At 27.4% G+C, this 14,551-nt stretch overlaps 2 protein-coding genes across 3 annotated transcripts in view; one reads left to right on the top strand and one right to left on the bottom strand.

Annotated features, from left to right (window-relative positions):
- Window positions 1–6,805, top strand: part of LOC100201949 (kinesin-like protein KIF20A) — an 87,186-nt gene extending 80,381 nt beyond the window's left edge. For both annotated transcript variants that reach the window (XM_065793292.1, XM_065793291.1), the window contains exons 25-26: window positions 759–832; window positions 6,626–6,805. In XM_065793292.1, coding sequence (XP_065649364.1) covers window positions 759–832; window positions 6,626–6,712 — 161 coding nt within the window. In that variant the 3' untranslated portion in view covers window positions 6,713–6,805. The remainder of the gene's footprint in view (window positions 1–758; window positions 833–6,625) is intronic.
- Window positions 6,806–9,412: 2,607 nt separating this feature from the next.
- Window positions 9,413–10,657, bottom strand: LOC136078692 (uncharacterized). The gene is made up of 4 exons (XM_065794476.1): window positions 10,623–10,657; window positions 10,340–10,480; window positions 9,871–10,155; window positions 9,413–9,761 (listed from the first exon to the last, which is right to left on the bottom strand). Exons 1-4 carry the CDS (start codon window positions 10,655–10,657, stop codon window positions 9,413–9,415), a joined length of 810 nt encoding a protein of 269 aa, XP_065650548.1.
- Between the last annotated feature and the right edge of the window lie 3,894 nt (window positions 10,658–14,551).

The following is a 14,551-nucleotide window of genomic DNA, read 5'->3' as shown; positions in this document are numbered from 1 at the left end:
AAAAGCAAACATAGAATAAAAGACAATGTTTAATCATAAAAGAAATCATTTATATTATAGGTTTATAGATTAAAGATCAGAAACTTCCATTGAAAAGTATAGACTTTGTTCTAATTTTAAAAATTATTATTTATTGGGTTTTAATCAAACTTCATTTTCTAAAATTGTTATTAAAAAAGTAATTATAGAGTTAAATTTGAATATTGTCTTCATTTTTTGTCCTAAACTCATTTTAATTTTGTAAGTGTATAAAAAATAAAAAAAATCAGTTTTATAATTTTTTTGGTTAATACTGTTAGCAGGTGTCAGTTTAGTTCTCATTGGATTCTTTATTGCATTTAGCTCTTTTACATTTACCTGATATGGAACATGTCTCTGATATAGAACATGTCTCTGATATTGAACATGTCAACATATATGAAATATGTCTCCACATTATAAATTAATAAGAAGTTTTTTTTAATCAACAACAACATTGATCATGTCCAAATTTAATTTTTTTTTTTAATGCTATATAGCAAAAAAAATTTTGTAATCATTAATTTATATAATTGATCTTTAGAAAAAAATTCTGAAAAATACCTCACTATAAGTATATAAATCCCTTAATAGTATTGTAATAATAACTCTCTATCTTTTATATGGTATTGTAATATAACACATCACTTTGACTGACATAATTGAATAATTTAATTTTACTCTTAAGTAGCATATACTGTTTCCAAAATAATTTGTTTTTGTTTTTATTTTTCTGAAAGATTCAAACCTTGACAATAAAACAACGGCCCCGAAGAAATTGCTTAAAAAAAAAACAGCACCTTTTGAAGATTCTGTGAGTTTACTTTTATTTACTTACTTTTAAAATAATTGCTGGCAAATAAGAAATGCAAATTTGTTTTAAAATTGTAGAAATGTTTCTAATTACTAGTTATTGAAGTTTTTTGTTTTTTGTTTTTTTACTTATGTCTAAATCTACATACATACATTTCTACATTCATTTTTTGTACATACAATAATTTTTTTGTAAGTTTATATTTCTTTCAAAGTAAACTTGGTAAAATCCAACATAAAGTAGGTTCAATTGTCACATATTATGTGGTAACAGATTTATCAAATAGTTTGTGATCACAGAATTATAACATAGTTTGATAACAGAACCTACTTAATGTTGGATTTTAAATAATTTTTTTTTTTTTTTTTTGTTAAAGATTTTTGAAAGAAATAGTTTATTGTGGTTATCTCAAAATATAGAAAAATGACTTAACCCACTTTTGCTTTTGGCTGTCAATAATATTTATGTTATAGTTACATTGATTTGTTTATTTATTTTATTTTTTTGTGCGTTGTTTCTGTGTGTTAAAAATCTGCAAGCTTATTACTGTTTTTACTATATGTTTTTTTATATTGCATTTGAAAAATTGTCTGTGAAAAAAATGTGCAGAAAAAATTAAAATCAGTGTGGGCTAGCAAAAAAATTTTCTACCAAAGTATTGGCCCAAAATAGTTGGCAAATTTAACAACTGAATTGATTAGTATTTTTAAATGTTATATGCTTGGTCTGATTTAATATAATTTATGTACTTTAGGTTTTTACTTTCTTTTTAATTATCTTTTGAAAAAAAAAGTCTTTATGGTAAACATTTTAGTACTTTCAAATTTCGTTTCAATTTTGTGTGTAACAGTAAAATTGAAAATTTGGGTGTTTAAATTCATTTAAAGAATCTTATGAAACTTTATGAGTAAAACCATATGTTTGCATTGAAATATTAACAAAATATTACGTTTGAAACAATTTGTAAAGCTTATTAAAAGTTAAGTTCAATGTTTTGATCTTTTATTTTAGGTATTTCTTTCAACTTTTAGTTTTTCCCAAAAATTTTCTGTAAATACAAATTTAAACATATTTTTTCAATATATTTGTTTTTTAACTTTTTCAGTTATTACTCATACAAAAAAAAAAAAGAACTTTCAAAAAATTGAGACCTTATATTTGTTAATTTAGCTTTAAGCCATCAGCTTAAAAAGATTTTTTTTTGCAAAATTTTTCCCGGATTTTTAAAATACGGCCTGTATGATGATTGAATTGAAACCTTTTAAATGAATTTGTTTTGATCTTTGACTGATAGATATTAAAACCATTGTTTATATAAGTATATTAATAAATTTTGTTTTTAATTTATAATAGTTGTAACAATTCTCAATTATTTATTCTTATCATCTTTATCATTTTTAAAAACAAAGCCAGTTATTAAAAGTATTTTTTTTTTTTTTCACTAGAAAATTGATTATTTCCCAAAGTTCATTTATTTTAGTGGGCGAAACAACAAGGGCAAAATATAAGCATGAAAGAAAATTTTGTTAATTTGCTGTATTTTTTTAACTTTAATACATATTGAGTTAAATAGTTTTATGGTTTAACTTAAATATAATAAATTAAATATGTTTTATTCAGTAATTTGTTATATCTTCATTATTTTTTATCACTTCAGCTTTTTAATAGTGTGGACAGGAATTGAATACCAACCATTTTCAACCATTTTCCAATATTTATCTTTATTTTTGATGTTCGACCTTTGATTTTTTTTGACTGACAATCTTCCGTAGATTTTTAATTAAATTTATATCTGGTGGTTGTGGTGGCTTCCTAAATTTGAAGAATTTAGGAAGCCACCAAGCTTTTACACACTTTAATGTATGCTTTGGATCGTTATCCTGCTGGAAAGTGAACACTAGTGGCATGGTTTCCTCAGCGCACTGCAACATAATGTTTTTTAGATTATTCTGATATCCAAACCGATTCATAACTTCTATTCTGTGGGACCAACTCCATTCCATAAAAAGCCAACCCGATACCTTTTACATGTATCATATTTCAATTCATCGCTCCACATAATATTTTGTCATTTTTTAAATATTCAGTTATGATAATCTTTACAGAAGTTTAATTTTTGACATTCTTTTTAGTCAATAAAGACTTCTTTTTTGAAATGTTTTTAACTATATTACCTCTTTAAATTATGTGCAATACGGCGACAACTAATAGTTCCTTAACTGTAAGTTCCTCAACTAAGATCATGACTTTAACTTCATTTTTAATTTCTCTGGTGGTATTAAATGGTTTTTATTTTAAAAATATTTGTAATGTTCTGATCTTCTAATGGTGTAGTTTTTTTAGGATGCTCTTTTGGTTTAATGCTACGCGATAAATTATACACTTGAAAATATCTAAAGGCATTGCTAACCATATTTTTACTACTGCCAACTAAACCAGCAACTTCTCTGCAAAATTTCTGTTTGTGTTTTTTTTAAGTTCAATAATCATTCCTTGTTGATATTCAATGCAATTTGTGACTTTTCTTATTTTTGTTTGTTTTTTCCCCATTAAATTCTGAATTCTTCAGAACTTAAATGGTTGCTCTTGATTAGTTAATTAGAAGTAATACACCTTAAGTATTATTTTACTTAATTTTTAAAGTATAAGTTTTCAAAAATAAGGTAAAAATAATGATAATAGGCTGGGTTTGTAGCTTGTACTACAAACCCAGTCTTGTGATAAATTACAATTTTGGGGATTATTAAAAAAAAGGTTTTTAAAAAAGTTTATTAGGTTCACTGTTATCATCATCATCATAGTTTAATTGTACTTTTTTGCACTTGCATGGTTTAGGTAATTTCTAATTATTGCGACTTCTCAATGCTTGCTATTTCTTATTTTTCCTCCTATATTGTCTGTTGCTCTTTTCTTCCAAGGTCTCATATGTCTGAAAAAAGATGTTCAATTATCAGAATGTGTAATAATGACATCAGAAAAAGAGATGGTACTTAAGTTGGTACTTAATTATCTGTGTTTTTTATAGATTATTTTTGTTATATTAACATCAAAAGTTAAAATTAATTCCACTAGTTATAACAGAAAAATCTATTTTAACTAAAATTTGCAATTGAGTAAAATTAAAGTTTCAATAAAAGAACTCTTTAAACTACCAGATAACAAATCAAACTAAAATTGAAACTTACATATAAAAGTTACTATCACAAAGTTTTGTACACTAAACAATAAATTAGGCTATTTCTAAAGCATTAATGACCGCCTATTAAAAATGTTTTTAAATTGTCTGGATTTTTAACTTGATATAATAATATTTACTTAATTATCAAGTAGTTCCCATGATCACATAACAGGAAAAAATCATATTTTTTTATCATAAGATGAGCTTGGTATTTTTTTGGTATAAATAATACCAATTACATACAATTATTTTAACTAGTTTACAGTTTTTAACGTGATTTGTCACCACCAGAGTACAAGATATCAAGCTTTTCTTATGAAAAAAAATGATGAAACTCTATTAAACCTAACTGTAGAAAGTAAACCTGAGAACAACAAGTTGATAAAATATTTTTTGTGCTATTCTTAACTAGACTTACATTCATCGATAAATTTTAGTTTAACATTTCAGTGTTTAAAAGTTATGACCAAAGGTTGAACCCCCCTCAATTTGAGGTGGTTACAAATATTAAACAGTCATAATTTTTGAACGCTGAGAGATTACTACTATGAACCTTGAAATTTATCGATGAATATAAGTCTAGTTGAGAATAGCATCAACTTGTTGCTCTCACGTTTGGGGCAGTGGGGGCCAAAAATTTGGAGCTTTTTGTTCCCAGCCTCTAATCATTGCAGTTTTTGCAAAGCATCCTAATTTGGCATAATTATAAACATATAAATGTTAGGAATTTGTTCCATGTCTAGAAGTTAGCTTCTTCTAATAACAAAAACGACTCCTCCGCCCACGTATATATATATATATATATATATATATATATATATATATATATATATATATATATATATATATATATATTAGGGTGTCCCAAAAAACAACATTTTTGAAAATAATCTGCTCCCACCCTCACCCTCCCAAAAGTTTTTCAAAAATTTGTCAACCTGGTACTCAAATGAAGCGAAATTATATAAAAATTTCAAAAATAATATGCATTTCGAAAAAAAATTGTTATTTTTAGTTTTGTTACATAAAAAATTACGTTTTTTAGCAAAAAATGAAAAAAATGCATTTTTTTATGTTTTTTATTATAATTTTGATAAATAAGTTAAAATTTTTCTTAAAATTAATATTATTTTTGAAATTTTTATATAATTTTGCTTCATTTGAGTACCAGATTGACATATTTTTAAGAGAACATTTTTTTTGAAATAATTAAAGACCCTTTAAATATTCGAGGGTCTTGAGGGACCCCTTAAAATATTTTTTATTCAAAAAAATTTTAAACCTCGTGTTTTTGTATTAGAACACATTTAGGGGGTGGGAGCAGATTATTTTCAAAAATGTTGTTTTTTGGGACACCCTAATATGTACAGAGGCGTGGTGGCCCCAGAGGCTAAGCGGGATTCCCGCATGGGCTTTTCACTTTTTCATCTAAGTATGGGCCTTTTGGCAAATTTTAATTGTTTCTACATTTTAAAGAAATTCCACAATCATTTAAAATATTTATGTAACATAGTTTAAAATTTAACCCCAAAACATTAAAATTAACTTAGTTTAAAATTTAACCCCAAAACATTTCTCTTAAATAAATTAAAACGCAATACAATTACTATATAGTAATTGTATTGCGTTTTAATTTATTTAACAAAAATGTTTTGGTGTTAAATTTTAAACTAAGTTTTATATAAATAAGGATCGAACTCATGTTTTGCATTTTTGTAACGTTTTGAAACATTTCGAAACTTCTTTAATAATAAATAAAGTTTTTTATTTTTATACAGTTTATATTGTATATAAATAAAGAAATCACTCCGTAATATCCTGTCCTCAGACAGATTAAAAATAGGATGATGAACTGCTAAATGAAACCACATTATAAAAATTTTTATGTTTAAACTATGTCAATAACGGCACCATTTTAAGAGCGGCATTTTTACTGTTAATGCAAAAATGTTAAAAAAAGTTGAAACACCGAATTAAACAAAAGCATAAACTAAAAAGAATTTCTTATTTTTCAAGATTTTTAATATTTATTTTAGAAAAAAAATTATACATAATTTAAAAAAATTTATATTATTGTACAATAAAATATATATCATTATATAGTAATAGAAAAATTAAAATCTTTGATTTTTAATTTTGTGTTAGGCTATGTTCTTCAAACAATAAAATACTAATCGTATTTGCTTGCGGTAAAGTTGTGTTTTAAGAAAATCAAAATAAAAACGTGGTCGCTGCATTGTGTTGCTACCATTTTTATTTTGAAGTATTACAAACAATAATATTAATTTTATATATATATATATATATATATATATATATATATATATATATATATATATATATATATACACACACACATATATATATATAATTTTTCGTATGGGCCTTTACTTCAAGCATATATGGTAAAATCTCGCATATATAGGCCTTTTAATAAAAATCCCGCATGGGCTTTTTAGAGCCACCACGCCCCTGAATATATATATATATATATATATATATATATATATATATATATATATATATATATATATATATATATATATATATATATATATATATATACACTACATATTGCAAATTTAAGCCAAAACAAGATTTTATTTTTCTTTTAGCCCATTTCTAATAACGATCTACAGTCTAGTATTGTTACAGCTCCAAACGAATTTGTACGACGCAACCTTCGAAGTCGAAGAAAGTAGAACTCCAAAAATTAATTATTTTTTAGTGTCAATCATCAGTTTTATATAATAACGTGTACATAAAGTTAAGATTAAATCTCCTCAATAAAATAAGTTTGTTTTTTTATTAAAAACCGACATGTTTCTATGTTCTAAATAAAAATTTATTCATAACGTTAAATTTTTGCCGCGCGATGATTTTTATCCGATTTTTTTTGTTTGTTTGTTGTTTTTGCTTGTTTTTTTTTGTTTTTAAAAAAAAAAAATTACATCTGGTGTTTTGTGGTGTTTTAAGTTATTGGTTTCGATCTTATCTTTCAGATCAGAAACAATATGAAAGTATTAATTGTTATAACTCTAGTAATAAATATGTTGTATGTACTGTTCCCCTCAAGGTTCTGCTCTTGGTTCTCTTTTGCTTTTAATATATATAACGTTGTTGTTATTATTTTTAACATATATTATTATTTAAACAACTCTGTTCACTTTTCGTCAGTACATCTTTTCGCTGATGATACAAATCTCTTGCATATCAACAAATCATATCCCCCATGTAAAAAAGTTTATTTGGATATAAAAGATATGGATCATTGGTTTGTAAAATTAATCTTCGGTATAAAAGCATTCTCTCTCGACAAAAAACAGATGCGTTTTTTGTAACTTTGTAAAAAACTAACTTAATCTCGAGGTATGCTTTCAAATAATTTATCATTATTTCGATCAAGTTACTCTTCAAAATTTTTACTTTATAATAGTTACTGTTGTCAAGTTTGGAGTTGAATTGGGAACTATTACATTAACAAATTGCTGACTTCTTAGCGTCAATCCTTTAGAATAATAAACTTTCAGCCTTTGATTCACATACATCAGAGTCTTTTTAAAGACTTAAAATTCTAGCTTTTTTGACGCTGGTAATATTTGCTGTTCTACTTTTTTTTTAATAAGTCTCTAAATAAATTCTCCATATAAAAGTCTCTAAATAAATTCATAATCTTCAATTAAAAACCTAGTCACTGAAGGTAGACTAATACAAACATTCTGCACTAGAATTATAAATAATAGAAAAGGTTAATGTATCTGCAGTAGGGTGTCCCAAAAAAAAAAAAAAAAAAGCTCTCTACTGATTCCCATTCTATGTGACCTAAATAAGTACTAAAAAAAATTTGACGGTTTTATTTTGACAGGAAGTGCTAGATGTAAAATCTGAGTTTTACTGTTTTAATGTTAAGTTAGCTTAACATTAATAGAAAACACATTTTAGAAAATTAAAACAATTAGATGCGTATAAATCATTTCCAATTGTTTTCTACTATTTAACTTGATAGATTATATTTATAAATATGAAAATACATAAAAACTAATATTTATTACCAAATTTAAGATTTTATTGCGGTGAAACATTTCTCAAAAAATACAACTTTTTGAACAGTTCCCAAGCTCCGTTTTAGTCATAGTCTTAGTCAAGTTTTTTCTAGACTTTTTAACTACAAAAAGTACATTTTGAAGGTGATCTTCATCTCTAGTAGCTGAAAGAAAATCTTTAATGAGCTTAATGTTTCTTTCTGCACCATCATTTACAACAGATATGTTTTGATCCATGCAATAAAATCTAGCAACTGAGGATGGTTAAAAACATCTATAGTATTAAGACTATTATTAAGCCATTCTTTTATACTTGCTCTTGATATTTTAAAATGTTTGAAGAGAAGGTAGCTTTGCTCGGAAATCAACTCAGGTAGCTCTGTGGTCTCTCCAATTTGTACATTTGATGGTTTACAACGCTGAAATTCATTTGGCTCTTCAAACTCAATCAGAGCTAACAGCATTCTTAGCTTTGTTTCAGAAGGAACTTCTTTATCCCCAAAGGACAAAACACAGAGTTGCGGAGTTAAGTACCACGTATGGCGTCCCATGCTGAGAAGCAAAGCATTTCCAATATTCATACTAACTTTTCTCAATGCATAGGCTGTCTGGATAGCTTTCAAATCATTGTAGGGAGCCAGAAATCTTAAAAAACTTTTTAAAAACCATGGAACATAGCAAATTGCAATGAACAAACTTGCATCCTTCAACTGCAGCACTTCTTTTTCTGTCAAGATATTACTGATACCTTTAGCCATATAAAGAGTCAGGATGTAGATCGCATCTGCTAAAAACCTTGCCTCATGGCAGGTGCCAGGTTGATGGAACTTAAAATCTTGTACTTCCACTCCAAGAAGGAGGCAAGCTTACAAACTATACCATAATCGTTCCTTGAAAACACTATATCAGTAGTTGCATTAGTCAAAAATGTCTTAGCTTCCTCTGCAACAGTGCGAAGAACAGAGCCAATCTTCAGATCAATTCTTTGCCAGTCCGATTTACATAAATTTTTCACTTCATTCACTTTCTCACAGATTTCAGGCCACTTGTTCTTTAGCTTGACATAAAGAGCTCTTCTTGGACCTTTAGTTTTCTCACCAGTAAGGGCAGCCATATAGTGTCTCCTACACATTATCCACAAAGTTGGTAATTTCAAAATATCTGTAAGAATTTGGACTGCTCCATTTACTCCGCCTGTATTGCTTGCAGTTGTATCACAGCATATACCAATGATCTGCTCTGTACATCCGTAATATTCTAAAAGATTGTGCACTTGTTCTGCTTGGTCAACTCCCTTTGAAGAGGGACATTGAACAACACCTAAAAGATGGGGTTCCATGGTATCGTCATCCGGGGAACTCACTGAGACTGCAAGTCGCTCAATTTTTTGGATAATGTTAAGCCCAGTGGAATTTGTTCCAACAGTTTGGTATCAAAATGAAGAATAAGCCGTCGGCCTTTAAGATGATTAGATATTGAAATCCACTCCGAGTCTCCTTCAAGTTCTACATATTTGAACTTTTTTCTATGAAGTGTGCTTCTCGAAAGCGGTATATCATTAATTTCTATACCTCCAGCTTTAAATACTTCACTTAAAATTGCCAGATGAGGTCGTACACCAACATTGAACCTTGTTGCTGGAACAGCAGTACATTTAATGAGCTTTTCAACATTCACTGCTAGATTTATCGTATCTCCAGAATTGTACCTAGGTATCATTTTATAATATTTTTTTACCTATTTATAATTATATACTTTTCAATAAAACAGCTTTAGCTTGTGAAAATTACAACTATGTTATTAAAATAATACTATACCTGCGTTTCCGACCGTTACCCAGGAAATCATCTTCCTCGCTGATTTCACAGTCCTCGTTTGACTTTTCTTCCTCACTGCTGAATTGAATCTCTTCTGTCATGGAGTCATGTGACAACAAAACATCATTGATATCTTTTAAGTTTTTCTGTCTCTCTAATTCTTTCTCTCTCAACTTATCTAGCTTGTTCTTTCTCCTGTTTGCATCCAGTACTCTTCTACTGTAGTCTTCATCGACTTTTGTTTCCATATATCCTTTCCTATGTAACTTCTGGTCTTCATAAAAACTAAGAAATATTTAAATCTATTAAGCCATTTATAAATAAATTAATAATTGTTCTTGGAAGATGACCAAACCATGTAAAGAGTTAAACGTAAATATTTTAAAGGAAATAATATGCTATTATTTAAGTTACTTTTAATTGGAAAAAAAATCTCACTACTAAGAAAAGTGTTATTTAATGAACTTACTTTATATCTTCCAGCTTGGCATCATCTGTTCTCAATCTATCAGCAAGAATATCTTTTTTAAAATTCTTAGTCGAGATGTCAAAAAGCTGATAGGATTCTGTGAGAAAATCTTTCTCTAACTTTGATTGCTTATCAAGACTACTGTTCCAGTTAGAGAAGACAATTTATTCAATTTCTTGTATTTTAAATTAAGTTTAATGATTTTAGTCTTTATATTGAACCCACAAATCACAAATTTCTTGCCAAACCTAGCATTATCCCAAATTTTTTAAATCCTAGATACCAAGCAAGAACTATCAGGATCTGTACAAACACCATTTTCACAAACAAGATCTTTGGATTTCGATTTCAATTTGCAACCAACATTAGTAGAAGTGGGTTTGTATTTAACTTGTGACTCGTGAAGGATAAATTGATAGTATCTAAGAATATCTTCATTAGATGGAAGCTGTCTCTGAGGTAACTCCCTCAGTGGGTACTTCAATAGGTAAATATACCTCAACCTTTCTGTATTTTTCCGTTTTATCTTATTCTGTCCTGTTCCATCTTCTTTTTTTTAGCTGTTCTACCCATTTTTATATGAATTTCGAAATAATCAGTTTTTTAACTAAATTTATACTAAATGTTACACTTGCATCAAAAATCTATGAAGTCGTTATTCCCTCTCGTATAATGTTTTATCTAAGTTTACCGTTACGGCTTTTATAACCGTTTACACGAGAATTTCTTTGTGCACAAATTAGAATTCCTTCGTGCACAAATAATTCCATTTAGAAATTTTTCCTTCAAAAAAAATTTCTTAATGGAGTTATTTGTGAACCAATCCATGGGGAATTATACGAACTAATAATATTGTCCAGAGGGAAAAATATCAATCTCTAACAACGTTCATAGAGAATGATCCTATTCTTTAATAATATCCTATGGGAATTAATTGTGTACTAATTATTACATCATATTAAAACATATTGAAATACTAGATAGCGCTGTTTTTTAGTAAATACACATAAGTGTACAAAACCGTAAAACTCAGAATTTACATCTATCACTTCTAGTCATTAAAAATTTAAAAAAAAGATTTTGGTAGCTATTTAGGACCTATAGAATGGGGATCAGTTGAGAGCACATTGAAATTTTAAAAAAAGTGTGTTTTTGGGACACCCTAATCTGCAGGACCGTACCTACCCAACTAGCACATATACATTGGGCCGACGTATGTAAAACCATCGCGAACGTCGGCTATTTTTTCTGATACAAATCCAACATTTATTCAATGTCAAGTTTTTAGCAAACATTTCAATGAACAGATTAGTACAAAGGCATTAAAACCAGCTTACGCAGTAACATTGGTTCAACGTATGTAAAAACATTGCAAAAGTGGATTGTTTTTACGATCTCAACTCAATGTTGATTCAATGTGTATAATCCAATGTTGATATAATATCAAGAAAAGGGCAAACAAATTCGGTACAAAATAAATGTGAATGAATTCAAATAAAATAAACTTTTTTTTAAAAAAACTAAAATATCCAAATATTTTTTGAAATATTTTCGGTTATTTTTCGTACGTTTCTTTCTTCGATATTTCGATATAAAGGGTAAAATTTTGCCTAATTTTGGTCAACATTCTCCATATAAAAGTCTCTAAATAAATTCATAATCTTCAATTAAAAACCTAGTCACTGAAAGTAGACTAATACAAACATTCTGCACTAGAATTATAAATAATAGAAAAGGTTAATGTATCTGCAGGACCGTACCTACCCAACTAGCACAAAAAAAGTTGAATTTGTTTTTGAGGGGAAACATTTTTTCCATGGAGTTTTTTATTCAATAGATAAAAGACTTTGTTTTCTATAATAATATGTAATAAAATAGAAGGTTTATATTTATTTTCTTATAATTAATTTTACAATTTTTTCATTTATATTTTTTTCAACTATAGCCGGTCATCAATGATAAAACAATAAAAATGGAGGAGAAAACCAATTTTGTTGATGAAAATTAATAAAAAGAAAATATATCTATCTATTTCTCAATATTGGAACGCCAAGTTTACACTTTTTATTCCAGAAAAACTTAGTGCTTTGTTAATATCGTTTTGGAATACATATTTGGTTGCAAAACCACAACCGAGACGAATTGTTTTCACGTTGAACCATTGAATCATTGAGTTGTGCTTTGTACTTTTTACATTAAAGTACTTTTTGCTGTTTACTTGTATGCTTGGATCCTATGCGTAGTCTATGTTATGTTTTGTAGCCCTTTTTTATTTTGTTTTTCATCCATTGCTCGAACTTTCTCCATTGTTTTGGCTTCACTTAAAGCTTTTCCATCGATTCTTACATTGTTTCTTTTAGATTTGTGAACATGTTTATCAGAGTCATTAATTTGTTGGAAAAATGTTTTTATTGTAGATAAACCAATATTAATTGAAATGTGTGTTTTGTTATAATATTCAACTGAAATATTTGACATTGGTGTTGAAGAAATTGATGAATGCCGGGCAGTCGATGATCTAGTTAATGCTGATTGTGGGGCTAGCTCTTGTGTTGGGTCAAATATTTCTGTTATTTTCAATTTTGACAGGTCAATATAAGATTTTATAAAAGGTAATAACTCTTTTTTTCAAACGCACTGACTGCGTGTGTTCTGGTGAAGAGTTTTTGCCTCTTTTATATTTACATTTTACTTTTAATAAACTTGAAAAATGAGCTTTATCAACATTTTTATATTTTGATGATTCATAATATGATTTCATTATGTTTTTCTAGGTAAGTTTAACGTGACAGTATATTCCAACGTCCAGTGGCTGCAAAGTATAGTTTTAATGAAATGGGAGGCAGACCATTTGGACGCTGTTTTCTTTACATATTTCAATAACTTTTAATGAAACGTGAGTGTTGTGACCATCTAATACAAGAATGTGTTCTCCACCAATCGCTTAACGACTGGTATAAATAATCGTTTCCACCACTCAATAAACTTTGATTTCTCCATGAATCCTGTGTCTGATCTTGTATACACTGTGCCGGTAGGACTATTTTTGCACCATGATTGATATAATTTTTTTTTGATTTATAAACAATGGAAGGAGGTAGGAGTCTGATGGATTGCAGCAGTTGTTTACGGTATAATTAATTGTTTCAATGTTTCCTGTAAGAGCACGCTTTGTACTTTTTCGGCATTGAAATTTTTCCTTGGTCACCACTAAAACCGCACTCAGCACAATTCCAACTATGTGAAGCTTAGTTATTCATTTTCGTATTGTTTCTTGAAATTGCAAAAATAATTATCAATTATATAGGAAGTGTAAAATTACACTCTGTTTGATGCAATTTTATCTACTCGGCATAATACCACGTTTCTATCTCACTTTAAAATCAAACCACCATTGTAATGAAGCTATTTTTGAATTAATAATCAAAAAATGTCAACGGTCAATTAATGTCAATTTTGGTACATTGAACTTAAATGCACACTTTCTTAATGATTTTCCTTGCTTTCGATTAAGTTTAAAAGCATTTTCAATATTTTCTTTTGTGGTAGCTCCAACCATTCAAAGTTTTCAGTTATTTTATTATTTTTATCCAATATGTTAGAGTTGCTGGTCAAAGCATTTTATCGCTAAAAGTCTTTTTTTATTATTTGTTTTTTTGTTGCACCAGGTCTTCTTTAAAGTTTACTAGCTTATGTGTTATGTTTATTATGTGGACTTTAATTATACAATATCATTATACATAAACTTTATATAAACATAATTTTTATAAAGTTTATGTATTTTTATGTTTATGATAATGTATAAATTATGAGGATTTTTTGTTAAACTTTTTATTAGTAGTAAAATTACTTTAATGAATGAAAGAAAAAAAAAATTTATTCAATTTTGTATACTATACTAAGTAATAATATTGTTATTATCATTTTTATCTGTTATTACAAAACAATGTTATTAATAATAGGTTTTTATTTCAGTTTAGTTTAATATTATTAATAAATGACTATGCATGAACAACTCTTTTCAGAGTTATATATATTGATATTTTTTAAGATATATATATATATATATATATATATATATATATATATATATATATATATATATATATATATATATATATATATATATATATATATATACTAATATATGGATAAAAAAGTACACAACAAATTTGTTACTTAGCACCATTGCTGGAGATGATGATAAGAAAA

Source organism: Hydra vulgaris, chromosome 03, assembly GCF_038396675.1.
Source record: "Hydra vulgaris chromosome 03, alternate assembly HydraT2T_AEP".
In the NCBI taxonomy this organism is placed as follows: Eukaryota; Metazoa; Cnidaria; class Hydrozoa; order Anthoathecata; family Hydridae; genus Hydra; species Hydra vulgaris.
Note: the sequence above shows the minus strand (reverse complement) of the source record. Positions and strands in the feature narration are given on the sequence as shown.

Coding starts and splice junctions, on each gene's coding strand:
- LOC136078692 (XM_065794476.1), bottom strand. CDS start 10,657: ATGGTGTTTGTACAGATCCTGATAGTTCTTGCTTG. Junction 10,156..10,339: donor GCCAAGCTGGAAGATATAAA/GTAAGTTCATTA, acceptor AATATTTCTTAG/TTTTTATGAAGACCAGAAGT. Junction 9,762..9,870: donor GGTAACGGTCGGAAACGCAG/GTATAGTATTAT, acceptor AATGATACCTAG/GTACAATTCTGGAGATACGA.